Genomic DNA, 14,354 nt, shown 5'->3' on the forward strand with positions numbered 1-14,354 from the left:
ACAGCAATTTTAAGAAATCAATGTGTACTTAGTTGAAAATTATGCTGTTTTTACTCATATCAGATTTTGAAAACAATTATCATTATGCTTTAGAATAGCACACATTTAATGAAAATTGTTCTCAGAGTTGCCAATTTCTGCTTTTAAAATAAATCCTCACTTATATTTGTAGGAAGCTATTACAAACAAAAATGTTGATGTATTGCTCACAATGTTGTATGTCAGTGTCATATGTTGTTTTGTTTGAAAAAAAGCATTTATTGTAGCTTGAAGAGTCTTAACTCTAGTCTCACTGCCTGAATATTGCATGCTGGTTTCTTTCTGACCTGTACATACAAACACCTCTTAGTCAGGTCAAGGTTCACTTTATTTCTGTTTATATTTCTCACATTGACCAACAAGGTGCTTCTGGGCTGTTTCTCAAGCAGTAGACACACCCACCTCCCATCACTTTCCCAGCAACCAGTAATTGGGGGTATCTGCTGAGAATTAGCACTGTACCTTCAATAACAATAGCTCTGGCTAGACCCATTCTCCATTAGTTTATCCAAAGCCCTTTTAAAGCCATTTGAATCACCATGTAAAGGTAATTACATGGTAATCACCAACTTTCCCGTAATGAATTCCATAGGTTTGTTATGTATGAATAACAGGCTACTGAATAACGTTTTCTCTCTGTCAATTCTAATCAGTTTCATTAGATGGCCCTGTCCCTGCTCAGTTATTTTTTTTCCAAGCTAAAGATTCCCAGACATTCTTGGTTTTTCTCATATAGAAAATTTTGAACCCGATGATTTTTGTCACTTTTTTTTGGTATGTTTTCTTATATCCTTTTCTCCAACTGTGGCAACTAGACTGTATAAAGTCCTTCAGATACACATACAACACATATTTGTATAAGGGTATTATAGTATTAACAATAGTTTATTGTTGACCTCTTTTTAAAGGAACTCCTAGCATGAAATTTGTTTTTTTTCCCCCACAGCAGTCATGTACAATGAGTTGACATGACCAGTGAACTATCCACTATAATTTGAAGACATCTTCCATGATAAGTTATAGGCTGTTTAAACCTGTCCTGTGCCAGTAATTACAAGTACAGGAGGTCAGACCTAACAGATTACTTTATGGCAGGAGTGCACTTTATTACAGTGCAGGAATGTGAGAGCACAGGAAAACAAACAAGCTGACTTCAGATGCTAAATTTCCATGCAGGTTAGGTTTAAGACTGGAAAGCTGTTTAGCAACAGAAGTCAAAGCTCTTTTTTTATAGCTCTGATTGAGACACACCTATTTCCTTGAGTCACGTCTTTTTCTTTGAGGGGCCTCATTGAATGACTTTTTTCTTCCCTTTGTATGAGGACTATGGATCATAATCAATCAATCAATCAATCAATCAATCAATCAATCAATCAATCAGAAAAGAGCTGGAAGGGACCTTGGAGGTCTTCTAGTCCAACCCCATGCTCAAACAGGAGACCCTATACCATTTCAGATCATTTTACAATAGGTAACTATAAATTCTACATTTATAATGTTAATGGCAAAAATATCTTTGCATAAAAATCATGTAGGAAATAAATTAGGCAAGTCAGTACTTCTGAGAGAAGTATTTTCTTCCATTTTAAGTGTTCTGAAATATGTGGGCAACACTGATTCTTTAAAACATATGTGAGATTAGAAATTGTGAACTGACCATAGCTGCTGCCAGGTCTCATCTCTAAACAATCTCTAATTGTTTAATCTCTAAACAATTAATTTAATTTAATTTAATTAATCATGTTTCTATGCCGCCCAACTCCCAAGGGACTCTGGGCGGCTTACAACAGAAATAATACAAACAGTGACATAAATTTTTTCTAAAAACAATTATAAAAGCATTTTAAAAACATTAAAAACACATTATTATTTTTCATATTCTGCTTTCCCATTCACATACTGTTTCCAGAACAGTAGCTGTATAATCTGACACTACTTAAAGCAGTTTGTAGCTTTTCATTTAAAAATGATCCAATCACCTATCTATGTATTATATTTCAAGCAGCAGAAAAGAATTGACATTCTAAATAAACAAATATCCACAGAGTCAGAAGAGAAGCTAAGGCTATGGCTCCCACTGGAGGTGAGATCGGCTTCCATGAGTCTGGCCTTCCGGAATAGCCTTAAACCTGACTCTTCTGGCTACCTGGTGTTCTGATAGGGGTGCTCTAAATTCGAGGTGGCTGACGGGATAGAGAGAAAATCCCCACATTGCCTATTATCTTGTTTTGTAATTTCTTATTTAATCTTTTTAATTTTAATCAATTTAAACTTTTTCACCTTTTTATCAGTTTTATCAGAACTTGCCTTCTCTTGAGAAGAATGATTTAAAAAATGTAGACAAATGAACATTCTTTCAGTCATATCAGCAAACTGTGTGTACAGAAGCAACATTACAGGTACTCACCACATTAAAATTAAGGTTTTTTTCTACCCACTCTTTGGCTTCTTTGAATTCTTCTTTCATTTCCATGATATACAGTGTATCTAAGGCATCAACGATAGTTGCTCCTTGAATATTACCTGAAAAAGAGTCAGCAACTTTATTGACAAGGTTCTTTTATTCCTCCATATTTGTGGAGAGAGAAGTTATAACAATATTCATGTTTAAATTTCTAGACCATTAGTTAACCGCTCTAGTCCATTGCATAATTTCTTTTGATACTTTTAACAATGAGAACTAACAAAAACTGAAATAGAATGAAAAAACAGAAAAAGAAAAAAAAGAAAAAGCTAAAAGTACAGACAAGAAAAAAATATATAAAGAAAAATAAAATGAAGCTTCTGATTTTCTTCATATTAGTAATAATTCAAATTATATTTGACTCCTTTCTATAATCTATCCTATTTGATATCAAAACCAAATTATAGGTTCACTTTTAAATTTTTTTTACACAAAAGTCCACAGTGGGTTTCCAGTTATCAATAAATGTAGTTATGATCTTTTCCTTAACCAAACATCAGTTTAAACATTTTAGCAAGATGTCTCAAAGGTGCTTTTTCTAAAGGAGGGGGGAGGAAATTTTTTTTGAAAAAGTATTATTAAGACAACTATGACCTGGATGACTGAGAATCTCCACAGATATTTTGCAAGTTCTATTATCTTCAGGTATTGCCAATTTTTTCCATGCTTATGCATTCAATAAACTCATATAAAAAAAGAAAATTCAACTTCTGTAGCTCTTTTCTAATTGTTTATCAATCAGTTCCAGGAACAAAAGTTCTAGTTAATTTTGATTAACAGATTCTATTACCACATTAAACTATCAAAAGCTCTCAATGTTGATGATAAAACATTCAGTGGCTGATGAAATACATCTAAAATACTTTTGTGGCAATGCAGGCACATTAAAATGCCTAGAAATGATGAATATTATTTCTCTGGCAGTATTATCCAAGTTAATTGGGCTACCCCTGGCAATAATAACATTATGAAAATATCTTACACCAATACCTCAAAAATCAATAATACTACAGTATTCCAGATCTGTTGTGTATGTGAACCTTTCAATTTTTCCACAACACCTTAAATTTGAATAAGGGAAAAACTGAATGAGTTGTCAAGGATTCAAGTGGAAAAGGTAAAGGTAAAGGTTTCCCCTGTCTAGTCATGTCCAGCTCTAGGCAGCCATTTTCATCTCCATTTCTTAGCCAAGGGAGTCAGCCTTGTCCAAAGACATTTCCACGGTCATGTGGCCAGCATGACTATACGCCAAGGTGCAGGAAACACCGTAACGTTCCCACTGAAGTGGTACCTATTTATCTTCTTGCAATTGCATACTTTCAAACTGTTAGGTGGGCAGAAGCTGGGGCATGAATGGGAGCTCACCCCATTGCACAGCATTCAGATCTTGAATCTGGATTGTCAGCTGGAAGCTCAGCATCTTTAACCACTGAGCCATCACCTCCTCTCTTCAACTAGAAAGCATGACTAATATTTATGAGAAAGCAGTTGTGTTGTTAGTTGAGCAATGTTATATTAAACAAAACAGGAAGTAAATATTGAAATCAGCACATACTGAGCAAAGAGAACATTGCAATTCATGTAAAAACAAATCTAGGCTATTTTGTATATCATGCATTTTTAAAATTTTTATGTTCTGTTTAAATCTTTTACATATTTACAGGGAAGTAACTGATTAATCCATAGGCATTTTATTCTACTGTTTATTCTGGGTACAAGCCCAGAGTTGCTTCACATCAAATTTGTTTTTCTCTACTGTACTCAGTAAAATAGTGTGTAACAATTTGGAGTGAAAATTGGAAAAAGTATCATCATGTAGTTATTTATTTTATTCACAAATATGCAATGCTTTTTAAACAAGATACTGTATATTGGGAAGGTAGATTCTGATTACTTCTTTTTTTCAAAAACATCTTACATCATAGTTCAAACAAATTAAAAAACAAAATTATGTAAGAAATGTATTTGCAACCTGACAAAACTCTATTTAAAATGAGCATGGCTCATATAGAATAAAATTATTTGATTTACCAATGAATCTTAGAATCTATCTAAACTACCAGAAGAAAATGTTGCTGGATTTTTAGTAGTTTAAAGGTTATAAATACAAACTCCAGTTTATGGCTCCAGTAAACAATTCAATTTACTGACCATTCCTTAATCATTTCTAAAAGCAGTGATAGTCTGCAAAAAACTTAATGTTGTCTGACCTTTAACTGTGTTGTGCTGAGCAGAAATCACACATCTTTGGGCCTTGACTTTTCAAACAGATGCTGTATAAATGACCATCTTTCATTATTCCTAATTCACAATATCTGTTGAATGCATTACTGCCTGTAAACTCCCCCCCCCAAAACAAACAAACAAACAAAAAAAACCCATAGTATTCTGGAGGTAGAAAACTTGCAGGTTCCCGATGCACTGGGATCAAAGTTGAAAGGACAGAGGGAAGAGACATAACATAGAAGGCACAACTGAGCACAGCGAAGAAAGATTAGCAGGATAAACCAAGCTAGCAAGTTGACATCATTAGGGAGGATACTAAACATATGGAAAGACCAGAAGTGCTTATCTATGAAAGACATTTCTTACATTATACCACCATATGTGGATAAAGAATTATAGGCTTTCTAATAGTAAAATGACAAGAGAAAGCTTATGCAGAGAAATATTATGTGCAAAAAATTCAATACAGTACTGTACTTTTTATACTGAATGGTTTTCAGACATTAGAAATTCATAGTCCTGAAAATAGAAATTTAATTATACTAGCTAATTGTTCATTACAATGATTGAACATTACAGAAGATAAATCGAGTAACTGGAAAGGAACCAATATCAACGAAATCTAATTTTTTTTTCCAGGCACCTACTGCTAGGAAGTACATATGTATGCCAACAGCTGGCATGATATATGAGCATAAATATTTAATGTCTTAATTTTAAGTATTTCCAGTCCTTCTCCTCAGGTTGGATCCATATCACACTTACTAGGTAATGAATTCCACTTCATTCTGTAAGACTTACTATTAAATAAACATACATAATATTTATATTATTAAGATCTAAATATGATAGGAAATTACTAAAAATGTGAGGGAGGGTCATTCATGCTACCTTGAGCTTTTGAATGCAAAGGATATTGACCTCAATGAATATTTACAAATATTTCAATTAAACAAATTCTAAAAAGCTCTCAATTTAAAGAGAAATTTAAGATATTTAAACCATATTAAGAGATCTTTCATCCACATCCTGAAACCCATGTGAGAGTAAGCATGCTCAGTGGGCCTAAAGTGCAGCCTTTTTAATGACACACAGAAGATAATAGTATGGTAGTAGAACTGACAATTTTGTAGGAAGGCATAGAAAAGGATCAGTTATGTACTTAAATCTAGATACCTACTGTATAGAGGAACCCAAACTAAAACATTTCCAACAGAATGGGTTATTGCTTTCTTCTATGTAATAATAAAGAAAAGTGAAGCAATTCTTGAAATCACAAGGAACAGCTAACAACTCTTCTGCATTATCAACTATGGGAGACATTGATTTCAATCAAATGCAATTTAGTACAATTCTATGAATAGCAAGAGTAACTAGAATAATTGATATCTTTCATCTTTTGTTTGAGGTTCATTCAGGTTTATTATGCAAGTACAACTTTAGAATGCCACTAAAATGTATTATGGAATCTGGGAGAAGCATCCAGTAATAAACGTTGAACTAATGTTCCATGGTTTAGCAGGAGGCATTATGGTCGAAGGCAGCTAGATGCTGGATCCATACTGCCAAACATTCTCTGCGGATCAAGGAGAGGTCTTGAGAACACCGTATGTATTTCAGTCAGTCATGTCAAGTGACTCCTTTGCTCAATGATCACAACCCCTGCACTCCCAGTTGCACTTGTTAAGTGATCTCCGAGGTTGCTAAGAGAATAGAGCAAAAGAACTGCCTACCAAAGGATTTCAGCTCTTCATAGAGCTGAATCTCTCTGGCAGGCAGTCTTTTCATTCATTCACTCAGCCAGCCAATGTTTGATTTCCAAGGAAGTCAACAGAGAAAATTACACATATGATTGTGGAATACTTGGTATATGTGCAAACAAATTGCCAAGCACCCAGATTCTGATCACATGACCAAATAGTTGTAAATTAAGGATTACCTGTATGATAAAGCATAAATTAGAAATTTCTTTTTGAGTTTAAAGATTGCTGGGAATAAGAAAAAAAAGTAAAATTTATTTATTTTATCATGGTTAAAATAATGGTTTGCTGTTTTTGATGAGGTTCAAATTTTTTTGGATTGGGATTGTTAGAGAAAGAGGAGATTTGTTTAAATAGAAATGGACATAAATATAAAAAGAATGATTCAAACTGAATGTAAAGGATTTAATATTTAAAACTATCTTTTTAGTTTTTGAATACAAATAATAGGTTGTTATTTCTGGTGATGTTTATTAGTTTCTTTGATTGAGACTGGATGATGATGGTTATTTTTTGTAATGTTTTATTTTTTTATTTTACTGGGATTAGACTGAAGTAAAGAAAGGGGGGATTTGTTTAAATGGAAATCTAGATGCAAATATAAATGGGAGGATTCAAATTGGGTGTAATAAATATAGTTTGTAATACTTATGTTTTTACTTTCACTGGACTTTTTTTGATTAATATGGAGAGATGAAGATCTAGAGATAGACTTACAGGGAATGAATGTTTGGTTGTATTTTAACAGTAATACATTGTTAATGTTGATTATGCTTGCTGAGGCTGAAGGCAAAAGTAACTTTTTATCTGTACTTTTTCAAATTTGTAATTCTTTAAATGTATTTCTGTAGTAAGCAGTTGTATTAGTTTTATTTATTGAATGCAATCTTCATTTAAAATTATTTTTAAAAAACCAAGTGTATTGTGGAATCAGAAAATACAATGATTTCATGTTATTTTATTACATTTAGTAGCTATATAGCATATACTGGCTGCATATGCCAGGATCTAGCAAAAGAAAAATCAGGAGCTCAGCAATTTCATGGATAAAGCAATTACATTTGGAAGCAATTATTTTGAAGAGCTAAAGCCAAATAAAGTAGGCTGAGCTGCTACTTGGAATACTAGTATAGGGCGGGTTCCTTTATTTCTAGGAATTAAGAAAGCAAGAACACTGGCGAATCAGAGGGTCCCGTGACAGTGGCTCAGACGAGGAGCCGGATAAAACCGTGGAAAGTGCTGCTACCTGTCGTCGAAGCGTATTAGGAGAAAGACCAGAGACTAAGCCTTCCTGCAGGAACTCGATGACGCAGGGAATTGATGCCGAAGTAGGAGATACGAGCTGCCTTCCACACCACAGGGAGAAAGCCCGCCAGGTAGCTTCATAAATGCGGGTGGTTGAAGCTCGTCGTGCTGCCTGGATGGTTGCAATAGCACCGGCCGACAGGGGAAGCCTGGTCATAAGCTCCCGCTCAATCGCCACGCGGTGAGATGGTACCAGAGCGGATCTGGATGTTCCAGCTGTCCCTGCTTGAGAACCAGCCGTTCGTCTGGGATCTGCCAAGGAGGCTCCACCGACAGAGATCTGAGATCTGCGAACCAGGGGCGACGGTTCCAAGAGGGAGCGATGAGTATCAGTTCCGCGCGTTCCTGGATCAACTTCCGTACCACCCTGGAAAGCAGGTTGACTGGAGGAAAGGCATAAAGAAGTTGATTGGCTGGCCACGGACTCCGAAGGGCATCCACCGCCTCTGCCCCGGGACAGGGGAACCTGGTGAAGAACCGAGGCAGCTGGTGGTTGGTGGCACTGGCGAATAGATCCACCGTTGGGAGTCCGAAACGAAGAGTCACTTCCTGAAACAGTCGAGGAGAAATGGACCATTCTGAGTGGTCGACTGGTGCCCGACTGAGGGAGTCGGCTGTGCGATTCAGAACGCCGGAGATATGGGCCGCTTGCATTGACGCTAAGTGGTCCTCCGCCCAGAGGCCTAACCTCCGAGCCTCCTTCATTAGAACCCTGGAGCGGGTGCCCCCAAGACGGTTCACATGCGCCTTGGCTGTTACATTGTCGGTTAAGATCAAGATGTCCCGACTTAGCACATGGGTTTCGAAGGCCTTTAGAGCCATGAAAATGGCCCGCAGTTCGAGCACATTGATGTTCATCCTTTGCTCGTAAGGTGTCCATTGGCCTTGCGCCAGGTGGGGACCCAGGTGGGCTCCCCACCCAGACAAGCTGGCGTCTGTTGTAATCTGAAGACGGTTCGGTTCTCGGAACTTGGTCCCTTTCAGTAGTGCTGCTGAAGTCCACCAGGACAGAGACCGTATCACCGAGGGTGGAAGTACCAGAATCGTGGCTGAAGAGTCCCTGTGAGAGTGTTGGAAGGGCAGTAGGGCCCATTGTAAGTCCCTACTGTGCAAACGGGCCCAAGGGACTATCCCAAAGGAGGAGACCATCTTGCCAAGAAGACGGGATAAGATTAAGATAGAGGAAGACCCTTGGCTCTGGACCCGGCCAGCTAACCCTCTAAGGCTGTCAACCCGGTCAGGGGATAGAAACACCTCCGAGGACCTAGTATCAATCACCGCCCCCAGGTGAAGGATCCGGGTGGAAGGGGATAAATGGCTCTTCGCGACATTAACAGAAAAGCCATGAGACTGGAGGATCTGAAGGGTCCTAGATAGGTCCGAGTGTGCTTGCTGCAAAGACCTGGATAAGATCAAAACATCGTCCAGATAAAAGGACACTCTAATTGGAAGCGTGGCCACATAACCCATAAGGGCCGCCATAATTTTTGTAAAGGTTCTTGGGGCCGAGGACAACCCGAAGGGCAAAGCCCTATATTGGTAATGTTTATTGTTGAAACAAAATCTGAGGAATTTACGGTGTTCGGGAAGGATAGGGACGTGGAGATAGGCCTCAGTTAAATCCACGGAACATAAAAAATCCCCTTCCCGAATGCCCAGCAAGATAGACTGCAAGGAGTGCATCTTGAACCGGCGGTAAGTTATGTGCCGGTTCAAGGCTTTCAAGTCTAGGATAGGCCGCCAGCCCCCCGAGGACTTTGGAACTAAAAATAACCTGGAGTAAAACCCTAAGCCTAAATTGGAGGGAGGCACTGGTTCGATTGCTTTTATGGTTAACAAGTGATGGATTGCCGCGGAGACCAGGGGCCCCTTGGCACTATCAAGAGACACTGGGCAACGAATAAATCTATTAGGTGGGCTGGACCGAAATTCTAGGGAAAGGCCGAATTTAATGGTATTCTTTACCCATGTGTCAGAAACCGTATCCTCCCAGGCCTGGGAGAAAAGGGCCAGGCGACCCCCAAGCTCCTCTCGTGAAGAGCTTCTAACGAGACCGTCGAAAGGGCCGGCCCCTACCGCCTCTCTGACCTCTCTTGGGGGGGTATCTGGGGCCTTGCCTGACCTGAGAATCTTGGAAGTTTTCACGTTGTTGGAAGGCACGATGGGACCTCTGCTGGAAATAGCCGCCGTCTGAAGCTCGAAAGGACTGCGCACGAAAGGAGCCCGACGAACGACCGTCCGATCTCCGCGACATGGCCGGTAAGATCTTCCGGTGATCCCGGGTCTCGATCAAAAGAGGCTCCAAGGCAGGGCCAAAGAGCTTGTCACATGAATATGGGGCTGAAGCCAGGCGCCATTTACTACGAGCGTCGGCTTGCCAATATTTCAGCCAAAGCAGCCTTCTAGACGTGACCGCAGCACCAATGGCCTTGGCAGAGAATCTGGCTGCAGACAAGGTGGCATCCGCAGAATACTCCACTGCGGCCAGTATCTTGTTAATGTCATGGTGTGTTCTCACCTCAGAGGCTGGAATCCTTTCCTGCAACTGCTTCAGCCACAGGATCGAAGCCCGGTTAAAAAACGATGCAGAGGATGCCGCTTGGGCGGACCAGGCAGCCGCCTGGTGGCCCTTGATGAGAGTACGTTCTGTCTTCCTCTCCTCCGGACGCAGGGATTCCTCAGAGGGACCCGAAGCAGGAGAAGGAGATGATAAGGCCACCACCGGTGCGTCCACAGGGGGGACCTGCAAAAGAGAGGCATACTCCGCTGCCAAGTTAAATAAGCGCCTATCTAGGCTGTTAGGGATAGGCCCTGTACTCGGATTCTTCCATTGTCTTTGTAAAACCTCTGTAAATAATTTAGGAGCCGGGACTATCTCGGTTTGCACCGTGGGCACGTCAAATAAGGAAGAAGAAGCTGTTGAAGTCCCCGGTTGAGGTTGGTCGGAGGCTGCAGGAAGGCCCAGCCCTGTGGTTATCTGGGCTTTGTGCAAGAGGGACCTAAACATCTGGGGCCGGAACAAACTGACAAAGGCAGGCTGATCAGGCGCTAAGCCCTCATCCTCCGACAAGTCATTGTCTATGATTGCCTGGTCTTCTTCCCCAGAAAGAGAGCCCTGGCTGTTCCCAGAAGGAGAAGCTGCCCTAGCCGGAGCCTGAGAAGAAGATAGAAGGGGCTGAGAACTAACCGAAGGTGCATGGCGGCTTAGGTATTCTGAAACTTTCGAAGATGCTTTCTCTTGCAATCCCTGGGCAATGCCCTGTCTTATGGAATCCGCAATTAAGCGAGCTAAGGCCGGGGTGACATCCAGTCTCTGCTCTGGGGGGGCCTGTAGCTCCGGATGTTCCAACCCAGTAGAGACAGCTCTAGAGATGTGATCCCCTTGGGCGGGAGCTACCACAGGGGCGGCAGTTGGAAAAACTGAGGCTGTGTCAGGTACCCAGGAATCCCCTGTAACTGAGATATCAGGAGAGAGAGGAGGAATAGGAGAGGGTATTGCTAAGGCCTCGTCCCTAGCAGGAGCCTGAAGAGATTCTGGGTTTGAAGGATCCTGCGTAGTCGTTTTGGAGGAGGAAGCTGCCTTATTGCATGCTTTCTCTATGGCCTTGTGCCTCCTCTGTTCATCCCTGGACATAGGTGGTTCATGGGAAGTACTCGATTTAGATTTCTTCGCTTGTGAGCCAGAGGAGACATCCCCCAAGGGGTCTCGCTGATGGTGGTGGCGTTTTCCCTTCTTGCTCTTATTAGCCTTAGAAATCTCAGCCATAACGATTATAGTACAAAATGGTCGCTGGGACAAGATGAATGATTCACAACCTTGACACCAAAATGGCGGCTAATCAGTCCAAGGTTCTAAAATGGCGGCTTGTATCTCTACTCAATAGGCCCCACTATCACCACGTACTCACTGCGCCCGATCGATGGAAAGGACAGGGCAATAAGGCCAAAGTGCTAGCCAGCCGGTCGTAGCACCTGAAATAGAGCAGAGGCCGCCCACGCGCCAATTGAACAGGCGCTATCCCAAAGCGCCGCGCTTCGCTCTTCAGCGCCCACGCTATCGCCGCTATCCCTTTTAGCCTCGCTCCGCTGTCCAGAGGCTCACGTGAAAGGGATTTACAATCCAAGTGCTAGCCAGCCGGCAAGGCACTGGAATAGCGCGGAATCCTGTCACACGCTCAATTTAGCCGCCGGCGTTCGATCTAAATATGCCTCCTCTCAGCTGTAGGGCGGAATGGCCGACGCGGCGGAGCGAACTCGTGCGCGCGGCGGGTGGATCGCCAGCCGGCAATCCACCTAGCGAGGCAACAGCGGAGCTAGGCAGCTACAACGCTGAAAGAAAGAGCAGCCTCGCTTCTTTAAAACGTCCTTCTAGCGTCTTTTCTCTTTCTTAGTTTTTTTTTTTTTTTTTTTTTTGAAACTGCAGAAGTCTCCCTAAACACGACCGGTCCTGACTCGACCGAGTCGAAAAACTGTCAGTCAGCAGGCAGGAGGAGAGACTTCCGACCTTCAAGATAACCCGGTCCAATAAGCAACTCTGCCAAGTCACCACCCATCCTGACTGCCGTGCCCGACTGGAGGAGAATGAGCACTTCACACTAAGATTTTGCTCCAATTCTAAATTCTAGGTTAACTCTACACCAATAAAAGAATAATGATTTTTATCTTCATTAGAGCACAGCTAGGGAGAGCAATGACATAAATGTTTTATGGTTTCCTCTCCTTCCACTTCCCTTTATTCTTTCTTAATTTGGTTCAGAGAGTTCTGCTCTCCCTGGAAAACATGCAAGCAGCTATATCTAGGAACAGCTATTCTTCAAAGCTTTGTCTGGAGGAGGCCCTTTCAGTTCCTCTCTAGGCTATCCCAGAGTTAAGTCCACACCCAAGTATCTTCTCTCTGTGTTATTACCTAAGCTTTGTTGCTGCTAGACTTCGTGACTTAAGTTATATGGCTGTGTTTTCACATCTCTCTTATCACAATGCCTTGCAGAAGAATGCCTGCTTTCCATGAGAAACCAAGTATTGAAACACTGGTGCTTTGAAAAAATGGCTGAGGAGTTGCCTTTTTAGTGCACTATATTTAGTGCACTATATTGATACTTACTCAATTACAATTATTTGTATTACATTTAATTATTAGTCATCTTGAAAGGTGGGGTGTCCTGATAATAAACAGATAACATACAAATGATTTCTGGTCCAGTATTATGGAAACTTTAGGTTTCCATTCCTTTTACTAACTCAGTTATCTTTTTAATTTTTTACACACACAAAGAATTAAGAATAGATAACTAACTCCAGTCTGATTATCTACTTATTAAATGTTGCAGCAAAGTACACTGTGCAGCAAAGTTTACTGTCCAGCTAATATTTTGGCAGTGTTTGCTGGATAAAGAATTAGCTACATCAACTCAGGTCAGTTAATTCGATCAACCAGTCTGTAATACTATTAGGAAATGTTCTGTAACATTCAACTGGAATTTCCCCGCTTGTTAACTTGAGATCATTGTTCTGTGTCCCATAAATTGGGGTGATAGAGAAGTTCCTTAACAGTACGAGTAGATAGTTGTTTGAAAGTAAAATAATCTCCCTGCCACTGGATGTGTTCCAGCAAAGGCCGGAGAGACATCTGTCAGAGATGTCTTAATCTGGATTTCTGAACTGAGCTTGGTCTCAATACTTAAAAGGCTCTTTGCAATGGAATGATTCTGTGATTAATGTTGGCACTTCTCCAATGGGGCTGTGGCAATTTTGCTCTAAAAATGTTTCTTTATAAAATTTTAAGCTGGCAAATTTGGAAACAGTTATTTTGCTAACGTTTGTTCCTAACTAGTATGAGCAGGCTCCTTCCATAAAGCCAGAAAGTGACAGAGATACTGAAATTATAGTAAATAATAGAAAATAATCTAACATTTACTACTAGGTACAATGAGTGATCTGGTACTATTTCACATGGTACGCTCAGGCAAATATATTCCTCCAATTACACAAGGATAAGCTTTGAGTTAGCAAGAATATGGTACGGCATCTGCTTTTCTGCTGCATTGAACCTTATTTGTTTTGTTTGTTCATTGTGTTGCCAAAAATGAAGAACATGTACGAAGGTCATTTTATGGAAGGTCCGACAGAAAAGAGTCTGACATTTAATTTTCAACCTTGACATTTCAGACTGTAGTTCTAAAGTAAGAGGAAAAGTAGCAGTTCTGAATTGCTAATCAAAACAGTCATCCACTAAAATTAATTTACAGTAATTATGATACTTAATAATCCCAGCAAGGGCAAGGGTTAATGGCAATACGGTTGGTAACAGGAGAACTCTATGAAGCCTTAGACAATACATATTTCAAACACTAAGCTTGCAAAGATTCAGATCCCCATCTTTTGTCATATAGTATGACAGTACACAGTTGTACATGAAATGCTTTAAATTCAGAGGCTATTGTTAAAAGATAAAACAAATAAAAACTGAAACATATGACTCTCACTCATTGATATTCTTTTCCCTTAAATAATATTGTATCATTGGTCTAGTGCAGTGATGGCTAACCTTTTTGTCATCACAT

The 14,354-nt window shown here is 40.3% G+C and overlaps 1 protein-coding gene across 1 annotated transcript in view; it reads right to left on the reverse strand.

Annotated features, from left to right (window-relative positions):
• The window catches only part of MAN1A1 (mannosidase alpha class 1A member 1), a 64,680-nt gene that overhangs the window by 24,647 nt on the left and 25,679 nt on the right, over window positions 1-14,354 (reverse strand). Inside the window, exon 3 of the mRNA XM_034418704.3 lies at window positions 2,447-2,562. Coding sequence (XP_034274595.2) covers window positions 2,447-2,562 — 116 coding nt within the window. The remainder of the gene's footprint in view (window positions 1-2,446; window positions 2,563-14,354) is intronic.

This window comes from Pantherophis guttatus, chromosome 1, assembly GCF_059756535.1.
Source record: "Pantherophis guttatus breed Tessera chromosome 1, ASM5975653v1, whole genome shotgun sequence".
Classification (NCBI taxonomy): domain Eukaryota; kingdom Metazoa; phylum Chordata; class Lepidosauria; order Squamata; family Colubridae; genus Pantherophis; species Pantherophis guttatus.